Source organism: Gorilla gorilla, chromosome 19 (assembly GCF_029281585.2).
Source record: "Gorilla gorilla gorilla isolate KB3781 chromosome 19, NHGRI_mGorGor1-v2.1_pri, whole genome shotgun sequence".
NCBI classification, from domain to species: domain Eukaryota; kingdom Metazoa; phylum Chordata; class Mammalia; order Primates; family Hominidae; genus Gorilla; species Gorilla gorilla.
In genome coordinates, this window is record NC_073243.2 from 107,017,425 (window position 1) to 107,032,487 (window position 15,063).

Here is a 15,063-nt window from a genome sequence, read left to right on the forward strand (position 1 = left end):
ATCTATTCCCATCATATGCATCAGAAAACATTTTTAAACAACCCTCACTTAAAAATATTGACTAATGGAGTTTCTAAAAAAGAGTTTTGTTAAAAACCCTAGTGATTGAACCATTTGTTAATAAACTATACACTTCAAAAGAAAATTTACAGTGTTTGACATTAGTCATAGCAAGAAATCAGATGAAGTGGATTATAAAACTAATTTTACCTTTATTAATACCCAAAAACAGAGGTTGAGAAGATATAGGATTTCTGTTTGTAAATTGGAAATACAATCACTCATTACAAGAACAAAATGAATTTAGGTTAATGTTTAACAAGAACTTTGGGATCCAAAGATGAATAATAAAGGACTCTTGAAGAGTTCATAGTCTGGTATTAAAAAACCTGTAAATAAATAATTATGGAATAAAGTACACATATGTGCTTTAATATTTACACACTGCAAATTTAACATTACACACTGCAAATGTGGTCACTAAGCTCAAACAGCATTAGATGCTGAGGAAGATGGCACTGAAGTGGAAACCAATGAGAAAGTCAATACCCCTTAGAGAAAGTTCAGGTGACACAATGCAAATTCATGTGCATGAGCTCACAGGTCCCTGTAAGGCAGCAACAGCTTCATGATTAAGGGAAGTGAAATAGTACTGTGGTTTCAAGTGCTAGTTCTGGATTCCCATGTTTTGAAGAATTAGCTTTGGGATCATCTGTAAAATGGGGATAATAAAGTGGTCTTGGATCATAATCTGTAAAATATGTTAATAATAGTGTCTGTTGAAGACAGACTTCCAGAATGGCAATTTGAGTAGCAAGGTGGGATTTCACCCTAGTGAAAGAACCACTTATTGCTGAAAATTACACACATGCATGCACACACACAGGCTTCAACCATTTAAAGTCCTTGGAAATTATCTTAAGGGCATAAAATATGGAGAAACAATTACTGAAAAACATTTTAATAAACCTTGAATAGAACAGTGCAATTTGGTAGTGCTTGAGCGATGGTTTGCTCAAGTCTTTACCTTGGCCCCAGCTAAATGCAACAGAAGTTCTTCTCCAGGCATGTGTAGCCAAGAAGATAAGGAATCCCTATCTCCTTACCCCCAACCAACTTCTATTCTGGGACTTCATTTGCACTACAAGGGAGGCAAGCCACTTGCATCTGAAATTCCTTCAGTTCCATATTGCAGAAGCTCTGTTCCAGGCAGGCATGGCCAACAGAACTTGTTTCTCTTCTGCCAAGCAGCCCCTACACATAGAATGGACACTACTCTCCAGGCTTATCAGGCCGACAGCAATGAAACCCTGAATGCCTCCACTCCATCTCACTTGTAGGTTAAAGTTTCAAGACAGGAAGCAAAACCAGGGAAGACAAGGGGTTACCATCCCCACCAGAGCTCTACTCATAGAGTAAGGGTGTCACAGTGGGAGAAGCAAGCCATTCTAGCAGTCCCATCTGCAATTCGGTAACTTGGAGGTTTTGCCCAGGAGAAGAGACAGGCTGCATGAACAAGGAGCTTGCCTCCAGGGCCTGAAATTATTTGGAGCAGAATGTGGGAATTTCATGCCTAAGGGCATTGTCAAAAATAATAAAGATTTTGGTTGTGAGCAACTAAGAAGAACCATTTATGACAGCAAGGATGACCCTGGAAGACAATATGCTAAGTGAAATAAGCCAGACACAGAAAGACAAATACTATATGGTCTCACTTACACGTGGAATCTAAAAAAGAAGTTGAATACATAGAAGTAGCAAGTAGAGTATTGATTAGAACACACCTTACCAGTGGCAGAAAGGAGGAAAAAATGGGGAGAAGTAGGTCAAAGAATACAAGCTTACTGTTACATAGGATGAATAAGTATAAAGACCTAATGTACAGCAGGAAGACTATACTTAATAATACTGTATTGTATACTGAAAATTTGATTAAAGAGTAGATTTTAGGTGCTCTTACCCCCCCCCCCCCCGCCGCACACACACACAAAGGGAACTATGGGAAATAATGCATAAATTTGCTTGGCTGTAGTAATCTTCTCATTGTGTGTGTGTGTGTGTGCGTGTGTATAAACATGTTTTCACCTTAAATATATATGATAAAAATACATTAAAAATAAAAATGGGCCAGGTGCAGTGGTTCACACCTGTGGTTCCAGCACTTTGGGAGGCTGAGGCGGGTGGATCACAAGGTCAGGAGTTCAAGACCAGCCTGGCCAACATGGTGAAACCCCATCTCTACTAAAGATACAAAAAATGTGCTGGGCATGGTGGTGTGCACCTGCAATCCCAGGTACTTGGGAGGCTGAGGCAGGAGAATCACTTTAACCTGAGAGGCGGAGGTTGCAGTGAGCTGAGATTGTGCAATTGCACTCCAGCCTGGGCAACAGGGTGAGACTCCAGCTCAATAAATAAATAAATAAATAAGAGAAAAGAAATAAAGGAAGCCATGATGGCAATGTTGCACAGAGAATTTGAATGAAGGTACATTTTTAAAAGAAATAAATAAAAATTTTGGAATTGAAAAGTACAGTCCACACAATGTAAAATTCATGATGGGGCTTAATAATATATTTGAACTGCCAGGAAAAAATCAGTGAACTTGAAGATAAATGAAGAAGACAGAGAAAAATGAATGAAGAAAAAATGAATGGAGTCTCAGAGAAATGTGGAACATCATTAAACATATCAACATATGCATAATGGACACCAAAATATACATACTAACATATGTGTAATGCAATGTGCATAATACACCACAGTGAGATAAACAGTTGACTTCTCACCAGAAACAATGGAAGTCAGAAAGCAGTAGGATGACATATTGAAAGTGCTGAAAGTAAAACCACAAAAAACTGTCAACCTATGCAGAACAATTCTACAGATGACTATGGACCAACTGAGTCCTCCCCATTTTCTTCCTTGCCATTCTCAAGAATGACTGCAAAATGTGCTGGAAATGCAACATCATGAGATAGGGAGGAAAGGGCAGAAACAACCTGGACTCTGTTGCAGTCCCTGCCTTGTGGTATGACGTTATGACTGAAACGTAGAACTTGTTGTGATGATTGAACTGCAGAACTTGTCCAGCACGTCATGTGCCCAGGTATAAAACCCAGGGTGGGCTGCTTTCCTGGGTGCCCCAGCCATGTTGCATGCACAGACAAGACTTCATCCACTCAGGCTGCTGTATTGAGCCTTGTGCACCAGCCCGTGATGATTCCTAGGCTTCAGCTGTCCCTTGCTGTCCTACCTATCTCTAAGTAATAAACCCACTTCATGTAACTTGTGTGTGGGGGTTGCTGTCTCACCAAACTCAGACAAGTTGCTAACCTCTGCACAGTGAACCCACTTCACAAGCCAATAATCTCTACCCAGTAAATCAGAACCACAAAGGATACTACTTCGTACTCACTGGGATGGCTATTTAAAAAGAGAGAACAATAACAAGATTTGGCAAGAATGTGGAGAAATAGGAAACTTCAGACATTACTAGGGTAATATAAAATGGTACAGCTAATATGAAAAATGGTTTGAAAATTCCTCAAAACGTTAAGTGTACAGTTTCTATATGTCCCAGAAATTACACTCCTAGGTATTTACCCAAGAGAAATGAAGACACATGTTCATACAAAAACCTGTACACAAATGTTCATAGCAGTATTATTCGCAGTAGCCAAAAAAAGTAAAACAATAATGTCCATCAACTGATAAACAGGTAAATAAAATATGTGGTATACTTCAGCAATAAAAAAGGATAAAGTACTGATATGTGCTGCAACGTGGACGAATCTTGAACACATTATGCTAAGTGAAATGAGTCAGTCACAAAGGCCACATAGTGTATGCTTCTGTTTATAATCAATGGCCGCATTAGGCAAACCTATACTACCTAGGATGGGAATGGGGAAATTAGGGGAAGTGAGAACTGCCCATAAGGGTTTATTTTTGAGGTGATATAAATGTCTCCTATTACATTCTAGTGATATTTGCACAATTCTGTTAATATACTAAAAACTACTGAATGATACATTGTAAAGGGTGAAACTCTATTAAATGAATAGAGCTAATTAACTCTTTAAGGAGTGAGTTACATCTCAATAAAGCTGTTTTAAAAATACTACCTATTTCTTCGACTTATCTTCAAGCTAAGTGAGATAACAATTGTAAAGCTATTAGCAAAGTATAACATTCAATAAGTCATTATTGTTCTTTGTGCTATTGCCATGGTCATCATTGTCTCTTACTTATAACTAGCCCTCTAAGTCTATCCATTATTTAACCAAGTACTGGAAAGTACCTGAGTGACACACATTTATGTGCTTGTGGTTGGTGACCACAAACAGATCTCTAATGACAATTTGGTAGAGACATAAATATAACAGGGACCCTTTTTCCAAAAATTACCCTTACTTAACTGAATAAGAAATATTTTAAGTCAAGATACTTGGTGGCAATACCAGGGTAAACACTAGAAATAATTTTAGGGTTTACAGATCTCATTGAATATATTATACTTGGGTTTAATATGCAAATGTTAATCTCTTAACATTTATAGGTGGTGTTAACAAGATCTGTGAGCTTGGCAGATGCCAGCAGTCTTCTCCAGGACTGCTTGTTACTCCTTCACTTATGGGCATCACGTTCTAACTTTACTATGAGGACAGGGCTTGGACTTGGTTTCTGGACAGTCTCTAAAATCCTACCCTGACACTCTCCACCTACCAGCAAGGCACGCAGAGGCATCCTCCTCTGGGTCCTTCTGGCTCCCATGTCTGTCCCTGTTTCCTCCCCCTGTAAGGGACTTGCCTGTGTCCTGCCTCTCTCATTAGACAATAAACTCCTGGGGCCCAGGTCTGCTGGGCTGCAGCCGTACATAGTTCTCAAGGTCATTCAGTACTCAAATTGTCACTGTGAACATGAGATTTAATGTATTATGTTTGTTTAGTTTTTTCCTTTCTTCTTTATGAATATTTGTTTACTATAAATAGGACAACACCTCAATGATTCACTTTCACACTATTCCTCAAACCAATCATTAGTGGACAACAGCAAAATCCTTCCAAATGCAGAATCTCAGAACCAGGGAGAAAAACTATGTACCAGTTTGGAAATTGCATTGTCTCACAACTGTAAACCATTTTCTCTAATTAAATGATACAAGATATTATGTAATAGTTAAGCAATATATTTTTACACTTGAAAGTAATATTCTTATCCTACAAATTAAACAGATAGAATGGAATATAGAGCATTTCCTGCTAGAAGAGATCTTCTTTTCAAAGTGATCGCCCCCGGGCTCTGCAAAGATACCTAAATAAGAACAGGGCTCTTTCAAATGCCTTTGATTTGTCCTGTCTTGTGACGAAAACACTAAGCCTCACACTCTTAAGTCCGGTTGAGGTCTCATTTGTAGTGGCCATCTATGGACAAAATATCAGTAAAGCTGGACTACAAGTATTTGGAAGACTAATGAAGAAGACATATAAATTTCTCTTCCAGCAGCTGCAGTATCAGATACCACTGTTTATTATCCAGAGAAGCATTTTTTTCTGTTATTTATAATTTCTTTATCTTTCATTATAATTATACACTTACTTTACTGTTAACTTTTCCTGTTAACTCTGATCAAGCTCAAAAAGAGCCAGAAATTTCAAGCTACTGCAAACCACCTCGATTCAGGGAACAGATTCCAGGGCACAGCTCAGCCTCCCTGGCTCAGGGAAACCCAGGGGCCTCAGGGAGCTTGCATCCCTGCTGGGTTAGCAAGAAGCACCTCACCAATTTCCACAACCAAATCCAAAATTACCCAAGTGTAAAGGGCAAGGCACACCTTGCTGCCACACAGATGGCTTCCATTTCTGGCTTAAGCCCTTGTGAAAGAAAACCAAGGAAGATGTATCTTCATTTTGTGCATTTCGTGAAGAGTTCTAGTCTGTTAAGGAAGACTTATTTTTCTTGGGAGAGTGTGGAAGAAATCAGCCCCATTGTCTTCATGCTTAACAAGAGCGCCAAATAACCACCACCCTATCCCTGGCAACTCAACCCAAAAACTTCTTACAAGTGAAATAGCAATGAGATCAACTCATATCAAATTTCTCTAAAAAGCAGAATGTTAACATCTAAAAAAAATTTTTTTACAGGATTTAGCATTTGCATATATTTAGTATTTTAAGAAATTGGTTATGAATTCAGCATCCAAAATTCACACACACAAAATCTTTATGAGATGTGGGGTCTGAATTCCCTCTCCTCAAAGAGGGAATGAAATTTAAGACACACTGAAAGCTTTTTCTAGAGAAGCAATAAATGTCCCAGACCTGTTGGCCAAACCTTTAACATTCTCAAGACCTTGAACTGTTGACCACACATTTTCGCTCTGCTGTCTAAGTCACACTTCGCTCCTCTGCACCTGAGCAATTCACTTGCTGCCAAGAATCTAAGAATCTCCAAAGATTTTTCTCCCTAAATATATGAAAATATTTTAAGAAAAGTAAAAAGCAAGCCATTGAGATTTTGATTTGGGTAGGCCTGAGGGATGCAGGTAGATTCTTAGCTCGGCCATAAGCCCCCCCACTCTAGGGTCCCTGTAAATCGCAGCACCAGAAGCATCGAAGTGATGTGCCATTCCAAACCCGATATGCAGGACATGGGGAATGCACCCCTGGATTCATCAGTCCAGGAAGACCAGCAACGCCCTGCCATGGATGAATGCCCTAATGTGTAAGCAGATTATCATCATCAGAATGAAAGATGTACAGTATTCAAAGTCTTTCAAATATCTGATCAAATAATCCTCATGGCCAATCTCTTGAATAGTGTTGTTTTATTCAAAATGAAGACATTTCTCCAGTTTCTGTCAGTTAGAAGCTATAAGTTAGAGTAAAAACAACCCCTAAGAAGCTAAAGAATTCAGATTTGGCCAGAGGTTCTTATACACAAGTTTCAAGCTGAAGTGCTCTTCCACAATAATTCTAGAACAGCAGCAGCAGGGTGGGTGTGCACACTGTTTCCAAATAGGCCAGAGGAGGCACACAATGTTTTTTGGAAAGTTTCACTTGGCAATATTCCTCCTGCTTAATCTGTGCTGCAGTACTAGAAGAACATCTATGAGAAATCGAGGGAAAGTCCTGGTTACGCTCTCCTTTCCACCATCACCAACCTCGCCTCCCTACCTGGGACTTGCGCTGTACTCACCAAGCCTTGGCAGGTTGAAAGGGCCACTGAGGAGTTTCTGTGGGATCGCAAAGAGCCTTGATAGAAACAGAAGTCCTCTGGCGGTAAAGTCTGCACAGACTTAGTGCCTGTCTTTCCCAACGTCTGCACAATAAAGCCAGGAGCCACAAGGCTGCTGGAAGTCCTCAGATCCATGTGGAAGTCATGCCTGGAGCCTTTCAGCCGAAGGTGAAGAGACTCAACCCCTGACACGGCCACTGCTCTTCTCCGCCGCTGATGGTGCATGATTTCATGGGACACGTAATCGCCCCTGTGGTCAACCTCGTAGGCAGAGACCAGGTCATATTCTGAAATCAAAAGAGTGAGGAGAGGCTGAGTCATTTCAGAACACCAAGAAGAATCAGGAAGTCTTAAGATATAATATTATTTTACCACATGACCTTTCCACCCAGTCTAAAATGATGAAGAAAAATGCAACACCTACCCATACTGAATTCAAAGTGTGCAATAAGGAACATCACAGTTTAAAGAAAAAAATTGTAACAAGGGCCCCATAATGTGCTATTACCAAGCCAGGAAATTCTCCAACAGTGATGCAGTGATGTTAACAGCTGTCATCTGCCCTCCCAGCCACTCAGGGGCATGCTCCTCACCTCCCACCAGCTCCTACCACTGTAGCTGAGTCAGGGGAAGGATGACAGAAAGCAGGATGGCTTGTTCCAAGCAGTGGCAGGTTAGCACATTTTATTGTGTATAAAAAGGTGATTACTCTTTAAGAAATCAAATTATCCTCAGATGAAATAAGTCATATTCTTATGGCCTTTATTTTGAAGAGAGACAATATTTGTCCTTTATTGGGGGCACATGTATTTATCATGCAAAATAACTACTGATAAGCCACGTTTACATAAACACAATGCTGTGGTAATAAACATTCAACAACCCGCTGTCTGGAGAAGAACGACCTGGATTTTGGCATTTGCCAATTTCCCTGGTGTAAATCTTCCCCTCGTGGCTGATTTCAATGACTGCTGTGCCGTCACTGAATATTCAGTGCACAGAGATACACAGCAGCCCCCAATGTGTGGTGTTTCTACCATACAGACGCAAAAGAGGCCAGTGGCCTCAAGAGCCTAGATTATTATCAAATATAGTGAAATAATTATGAAATGATGAGTTTTGAGTATTGCAACGTTTTTAATATAATTAATTTCACGGTAAATGTATGTATTTTAATTATTCTCACAGTGATTTGGTGTCTTTATTAATACAGTATTTTTTCCATAAATGGGAAAGACGTATTTGAAAGACTTCAAACACAATAATCTTGCAAGAGGAAAAGTTTGTCCTATCTAAAAACTCATATATATAAGTGGTAGGCTCATAACCTCAGTGTTCAGGCAAACTGAACTCCAAGAAGCCCTGCAAGGCTCCCGTGAGGCCCCAGTTGTTTTGGGAGAGCTCAATTCCAAAAGGCTGGGGGAGACGGACAGAGCTCCATGCCTCGCCCACCCAACAGGAGCATCTCCCACGGGCTCCACCCTTCCCACTCTTTCCACAATTGGCTGCTTAGATGGCACCTGACTGCAGCTTGCTCCAGACTCAAAGACAGAGCCTGTAACTCTCTAAGAGCAGAGGAATGTTCACGAGCACCCTAAGAGGATAGCAGGGAAGGAGAATCCAGAAAACAGAGACAGAAGGGTGGGGCAGGTGGCAGGAGATGTATAGCCTTCTAAATAGAAATCAATCGCATTAACAAAAAATCAGTCCACCACCGGCCACCTCTTTCAAATGCTGCTGATATCAGGAAAGAAAAATGACACTACTCTCCTAAAGTCGGCTTTGACAATGAGTTGCAAAATACTTTGACCTGGGAAATCACCCTGAGGAAATAATCCCAGATGAATTTTTTAAAGTTTATGTAAATATTTTCATGGAAGCGTTATTTGTAACGAGGTAAAATTTTAAACAATAATCAACAACAGATAATTGGTAACTAAATTACAGTAAAGGCATAGAGAGGAATACCTTAAAACTTGTAAAAAATATACTCTAAAAGAATGAAATCTAAAAGATTATTTCACCACATGAGGCAAAGTTCATCATATAATGAGCTTTCAAAGTACGTTGTAAGCTCTGAAGCCAAAGTGACCTTTTAAAAGAAATAAAAATGTAGCCTGTAAGGAACACAGGGCAATAAGTAAATTCTTGTAGATTATCTGGACAAAATGCAGAAGGCAAATAGTAAAGGCAGAGGGGGGTAGGAAGAGAAACTAGCACAATTCTATTTTATATTCTCTGCATTGTTACTATGTTCACTAGTGAGCATGTGACCATTGATTTTTTTTTTTTTATTATACTTTAAGTTCTGGGATACATGTGTAGAACGTACAGGTTTGTTACATAGGTATACATGTATCATGGTGGTTTGCTGCACCCATCAACCTGCCATCTACATTAGGTATTTCTAATGTTATCCGTCCCCTTGACCCTCACCCCCCAACAAGCCCGGTGTGTGATGTTCCTTTCCCTGTGCCCATATGTTCTCACTGTTCAACTCCCACTTATGAGTGAGAACATGCAGTGTTTGGTTTTCTGTTCCTGTGTTAGTTTGCTGAGAATGATGGTTTCCAGCTTCAGCCATGTCCCTGCCAATGACATGAACTCATTCTTTTTTTATGGCTGCATAGAATTCCATGGTGTATATGTGCCACATTTTCTTTATCCAGTCTCTCATTGACGGGCATTTGGGTTGGTTCCAAGTCTTTGCTATTGTGAATAGTGCTTCACTAAACATATGTGTGCATGTGTCTTAATAGTAGAATGATTTATAATTCTCTGGGTATATACCCAGTAATGGGATTGCTGGGTCAAATGGTATTTCTTGTTCTAGATCCTTGAGGAATCGCCACACTGTCTTCCACAATGGTTGAACTAATTTACACTCCCACCAACTGTGTAAAAGTGTTCCTATTTCTCCACATCCTCTCCAGAATCTGTTGTTTTCTGACTTTTTAAAGATTGCCATTCTAAATGGCGTGAGATGGTATCTCGTTGTTGTTTTGATTTGCATTTCTCTAATGACCAATGATGATGAGCTTTTTTTCATATGTTTGTTGGCCGCATAAATGTCTTCTTTTGAAAATTGTCTGTTCATATACTTCACCCATTTTTTGATGGGGTTGTTTGTTTTTTTCTTCTAAATTTGTTTAAGTTTCTTGTAGATTCTGGATATTAGCCCATTGTCAGATGGATAGATGACAAAAATTTTCTCTCGTTCTCTAGGTTGCCTGTTCACTCTGATGATAATTTCTTTTGCTGTGCAGAAGCTCTTTAGTTTAATTAGATCTTATTTGTCAGTTTCGGCTTTGTTGCAATTGCTTTTGGTTTTAGGTCTTAACATTTAAATAGTTAATCCACCTTGAGTTAGATTCTGTATAAGGTGTAAGGAAGGGTCCAGTTTCGGTTTTCTTCATATGGCTAGCCAGCTTTCCCAGCACCATTTATTAAATAGGGAATCCTTTCCCCATTGCTTGTTTTTGTCAGATGTGCCAAAGATCAGGTGGTTGTAGATGCGTGGTGTTATTTCTGAGGTCTCTGTTCTGTTCTATTGATCTATATATCTGTTTTGGTACCAGTACCATGCTTTTTTGGTTACTGTAGCCTTGTAGCATAGTTTGAAGTCAGGTAGGTAGTGTGTGACACCTCCAGCTTTGTTCTCTTTGCTATTTTTTAATTACTTCAGCCACCAAGAATGATTTGCAATAATAGTTTGAGTCATGCACTATTTTAAACAAAATGTATGGCTACAATTAGTTATTTCAGAACCAACTTGTCTAATGGATACCTAGACAGGCAACAGTAAGTTGACCCCAGCAGTCACCAAGTGTCTTCTAGCTCTTCTGCTCCAGGTCAGAGGGAAACAGGCAACACTGTTGAGGAGGATCTTTTCTCTGGTGGCATAGAAGCTTGTTGTGGATGTCCAGACTCACACATTAGCCATTTATAATTAAGGAGCTAAAGTGCATAGAAGGTAGGGGAGGAGGGTGTGCTGTGTCCACTGGGCTAGAACTTCACTAAGAAGGGTTTGCCACTTCCCCTTCAGGTTCTTACCAAGCCAGATAAGTGGTTGTCATGGAAACGATGGGTTGTGACAACAACTGTGGTGCCAGGTGTTCAGAGCAGCACACTGGCACCCCACTCCCAGAGAGGATGCTGAAGCAGATTGAATCACTTCAGGAGAAAAGCACACTTAGGCACGAAGCCCTGGCTTTTCTTCTTCTTTCTTCTGTGTCTATAATGTGCTTTATCTTAAATAAAACTTCATAAATGCCATAAACTATTGTGGAAATCTCCTGAGTCCCTCTGGAATTTTCATGATTTTAGGGAACTAGAATTTTTTTTTTTTTTTTTTTTTTACAAAAATCACTTAAAAAGGTGAATTAGAATTAACCTTTAAAATTGTAAGAACTACCTTTTAGTATTGTAAGCAAAACCCTAAAAAGGACAAAGACAACCACAAGAAGATAGTCTGTAAATGGACAGACAATTAACTTTCTCTTGTAAATTCACTGTGACAATTTTTTTAACATTTTATATCATTTGCACCTAGCGCCCCCTGGTGGTTCTCAGAAAGGTACTATGGTGAGCGTCAATCTGATACCGGTCACCTTATATACTACTTGTATACTAAATTGGCAGGGAATAATTTCAAAAGTTAATGCATATATTAAGTGCTTGCCTTTATGTTATTTTATCAAATTGAAATAACTATACTGAGAAATTCTGAATTGTTAACTTTAATTTTCTAGATCTTCTGGAAATACATTGAGAGAATGAAACCTAGTTTTTCCTATAAAAGTCAATTAATATTAACATTTGATACGGCAATTTATTGTTGGTAACAATGCAAAATAATATTTATTAACTGTCATTGGATGGGTTCAGGTTAAAAAACCACCTAGCAACCAGTGCGACACACCTGAGTTCTCATTTACCTGATGCAGTATGAAGACACGGAGATCCCTTTCCATAAGACAGCAAATTTGCAAATGTCACTTGTAAGTGGCAGAAGTAAAAGCACGCATTGAAAAAGAATAAGACTTGACCTCATGTCAAATTGTGGCCCAGGACATGAACGTTGCTGATGGTGTCACAATCAGCTGATTAGCCATTTCAGGCACTATTATGTTTGAAGTACGCCCTGATTGTTGGAGCATTAACTTTGGTATTGAGATGCTAAGCGCTTCTTTTATCTCCTTCACTGAGAATAAGCAACGATAAAGAAATATTTTAATTTATAAAGGAGGAGAAGGAGGAAAGGTTGGGGACGGGAAGGAGGATCCGAGGATGTAGGAGGGGACGGAAAAGAAAGTAATTTGCTCTTTATGACGGCTTTGATGCATACATTAATAGCTTTAGATTCTTCCTAAGCTCTTTAGAATAAAATAAAATGAACTTCCTCACCTTTTTCCTAATGTTATATCAATAACTCTGGCAAACCGTTTTGCCAGGGAATAAAATGTAAATATTGGTGGAAATCCACTCATCGGGGCTCGCTCATACAGTTAAAAAAAAAAAGTTCACAACAGCATCTTAAAAGTAGGGTTCCACAGAGTCATGAACATTCACAGCACCTAATAAACCAGCGGCACGGAGATTACGAGCTGCTAAATGGCAAGGATTAGAAGCCCCCACCTCACGGACTTACCGCCCTTTTCCATCCAGCCCGGCCGCTCCGCGGGTGGAGGAGGACGCGGGACGCTCGGGCTCCCAGGCGCTGCCGCTGCGGGTCCCATGGCGCACGCAGGTGCCTGCGGAAAACAGCGGCGACACCGCAGTGAGACGGCGGGGTCCGCGGGAGAGGAGCCGCGGGGGACTCGCCTCCAGCTGTCCGGACCCGCGGTTTCCGCGCTGGTGGGAGCGCCCGGGACTCACCTGCTCGGCCACCTGCGCCAGCAGCATCCACAGCGCCGCCAAGCCCCGCCATCCGCGCGCGCGGGGCTTCATCCAGGAGCGCTCCGAGGGGCTAGGGGCCACCGGAGGGTCCCCGGCCGGCAGCGTGCGAGCGGGCAGGGAGGACCCGACCCAGGCAGAGCGCGGGAGGATTCCCCACAGCGACTCCGCCGCCGCGCCGGGGTTATTACTGAGGCTCTGTGCGGCGCGGGGGGCGGAGTGGCAGCCGCGGCGGCGGGGGCGGCGGGAGCGGTGGGAGAGCGCGGGGCGGGCAGGGGAGAGAGCAGGGGAGGAGGCGAGGGCGGGGGGGTCAGAGGACCGAGGAGGGGGGAGTGCAGGGACAAAGAGCAGTGGGGAGGAGGCGAGGTCAGCGGGGCGCTGAGGCGGAGGCGAGCGGGGAGCAGAGGGAAGGCGGGAGACAGCGGGCAGCGCCAGAGGAGGAGGACGCGGGAAGATGGAGCTGCTTACGGCCTGCAGTCCGTGCCTCTCTGCCCGCGCGGGGACCACACAGTTGGAGAGGCTGCCGGGCACCGGCGCGGGCGATGCTCAGCATGGACCTCCGGCCGGTGCGCGCTCCCGCCCTGCCTTGGGGCTGGGGACTCGGCGGGACTCCAGCTACTGCAGTGGCTCCGCGGGCTCCCACCTCGGGGGCCGCACCGGCGCCGCCAGAGGCCGGGACACCTGCAGCCCGCGGAGTGCGGTCTGGCCGCGCCTCTGTGCCCGGGCACAGCTGTGGGGACACTGGGCGCGGAAAACCGGGCGCCAGGACGTGGGAGAGCCGCGGACCTGCCTTTAAAGGCGCGTGCCTGGCTCTGGAGTTTGCGGAGTGATCGGAGACCGGGAGGCTGAGGAGGAAACTCTTCCCCCGCGCCATTTGCCCCGGGATGTGGCGGCGCTCCTGGCCCCGCGGTCACGGCCGCCCTCAAATGGCGGGGCCGCGGATGCTGGTGACTGGCTGCTGGGTGCAATCCCTAGGGAGGTCTCAGGGCTGCGGATGGGCCTGGGTCTCGGCCGCCAAGGGGGTCGATCGGGCTACTGTGTGGACAGGGTGGCCAAGGAGGCAGCAGGTGTGCGGTTAACAGCCTGGCCAGAATTCTGCTGTAGCTGGATGGGGTGTGTGAGCGCGTGGGTGTACATGTGCCTGGGTGTGCGCGGGTGTACATCCACACCTGACTGCGTGTGCGCGAGTACACGCTGTGAGCCCATAGTGTGTCTGGAATTGGTGGGTTCTTGGTCTCACTGACTTAAAGAATGAAGCCGCATACCCTCGCGGTGAGTGTTACAGCTCTTAAGGCAGAGTGTCTGGAGTTGTTCGTTCTTCCCGGTGGGCTCCTGGTCTCGCTGGGCTCAGGAGTGAAGCTGCAGATCTTCACGGTGAGTGTTACAGCTCATAAAAGCAGAGTGGACCCAAAGAGTGAGCAGTAGCAAGATTTATTGCAAAAAGCAAAAGAACAAAGCTTCCACAGCATGGAAGGGGACCTGAGCAGGTTGCCACTGCTGGCTGGGGCAGCCTGCTTTTATTCTCTTATCTGGCCCTACCGACATCCTGCTGATTGGTAGAGCCAAGTGGCCTGTTTCGTCAGGGCGCTGATTGGTGCGTTTACAATCCCTGAGCTAGATACAAAGGTTCTCCACGTCCCCATCAGATTAGTTAGATACACAGAGTTTCCACACACAGGTTCTCCAAGGCCCCACCAGAGCAGCTAGATACAGAGTATGGATTGGTGCACTCACAAACCTTGAGCTAAACAGAGGGTGCTGATTGGTGTATTTACAGTCCCTGAGCTAGACATAAAGGTTCTCCGCGTCCCCACCAGACTCAGGAGCCCAGCTGGCTTCACCTAGTGGATCCCGCACCGGAGCGGCAGGTGGAGCTGCCTGCCAGTCCTGCGCCGTGCGCTCGCATTCCTCAGCCCTTGGGTGGTCCATGGG

The 15,063-nt window shown here is 43.3% G+C and overlaps 1 protein-coding gene across 1 annotated transcript in view; it reads right to left on the bottom strand.

The window, feature by feature from the left end:
* Window positions 1-13,490, bottom strand: part of ADAMTS16 (ADAM metallopeptidase with thrombospondin type 1 motif 16) — a 181,420-nt gene extending 167,930 nt beyond the window's left edge. The window contains exons 1-3 of the mRNA XM_004059064.5: window positions 13,114-13,490; window positions 12,887-12,989; window positions 7,198-7,523 (exon numbers count right to left, since the gene is read on the bottom strand). Coding sequence (XP_004059112.3) covers window positions 7,198-7,523; window positions 12,887-12,989; window positions 13,114-13,185 — 501 coding nt within the window. The 5' untranslated portion in view covers window positions 13,186-13,490. The remainder of the gene's footprint in view (window positions 1-7,197; window positions 7,524-12,886; window positions 12,990-13,113) is intronic.
* Between the last annotated feature and the right edge of the window lie 1,573 nt (window positions 13,491-15,063).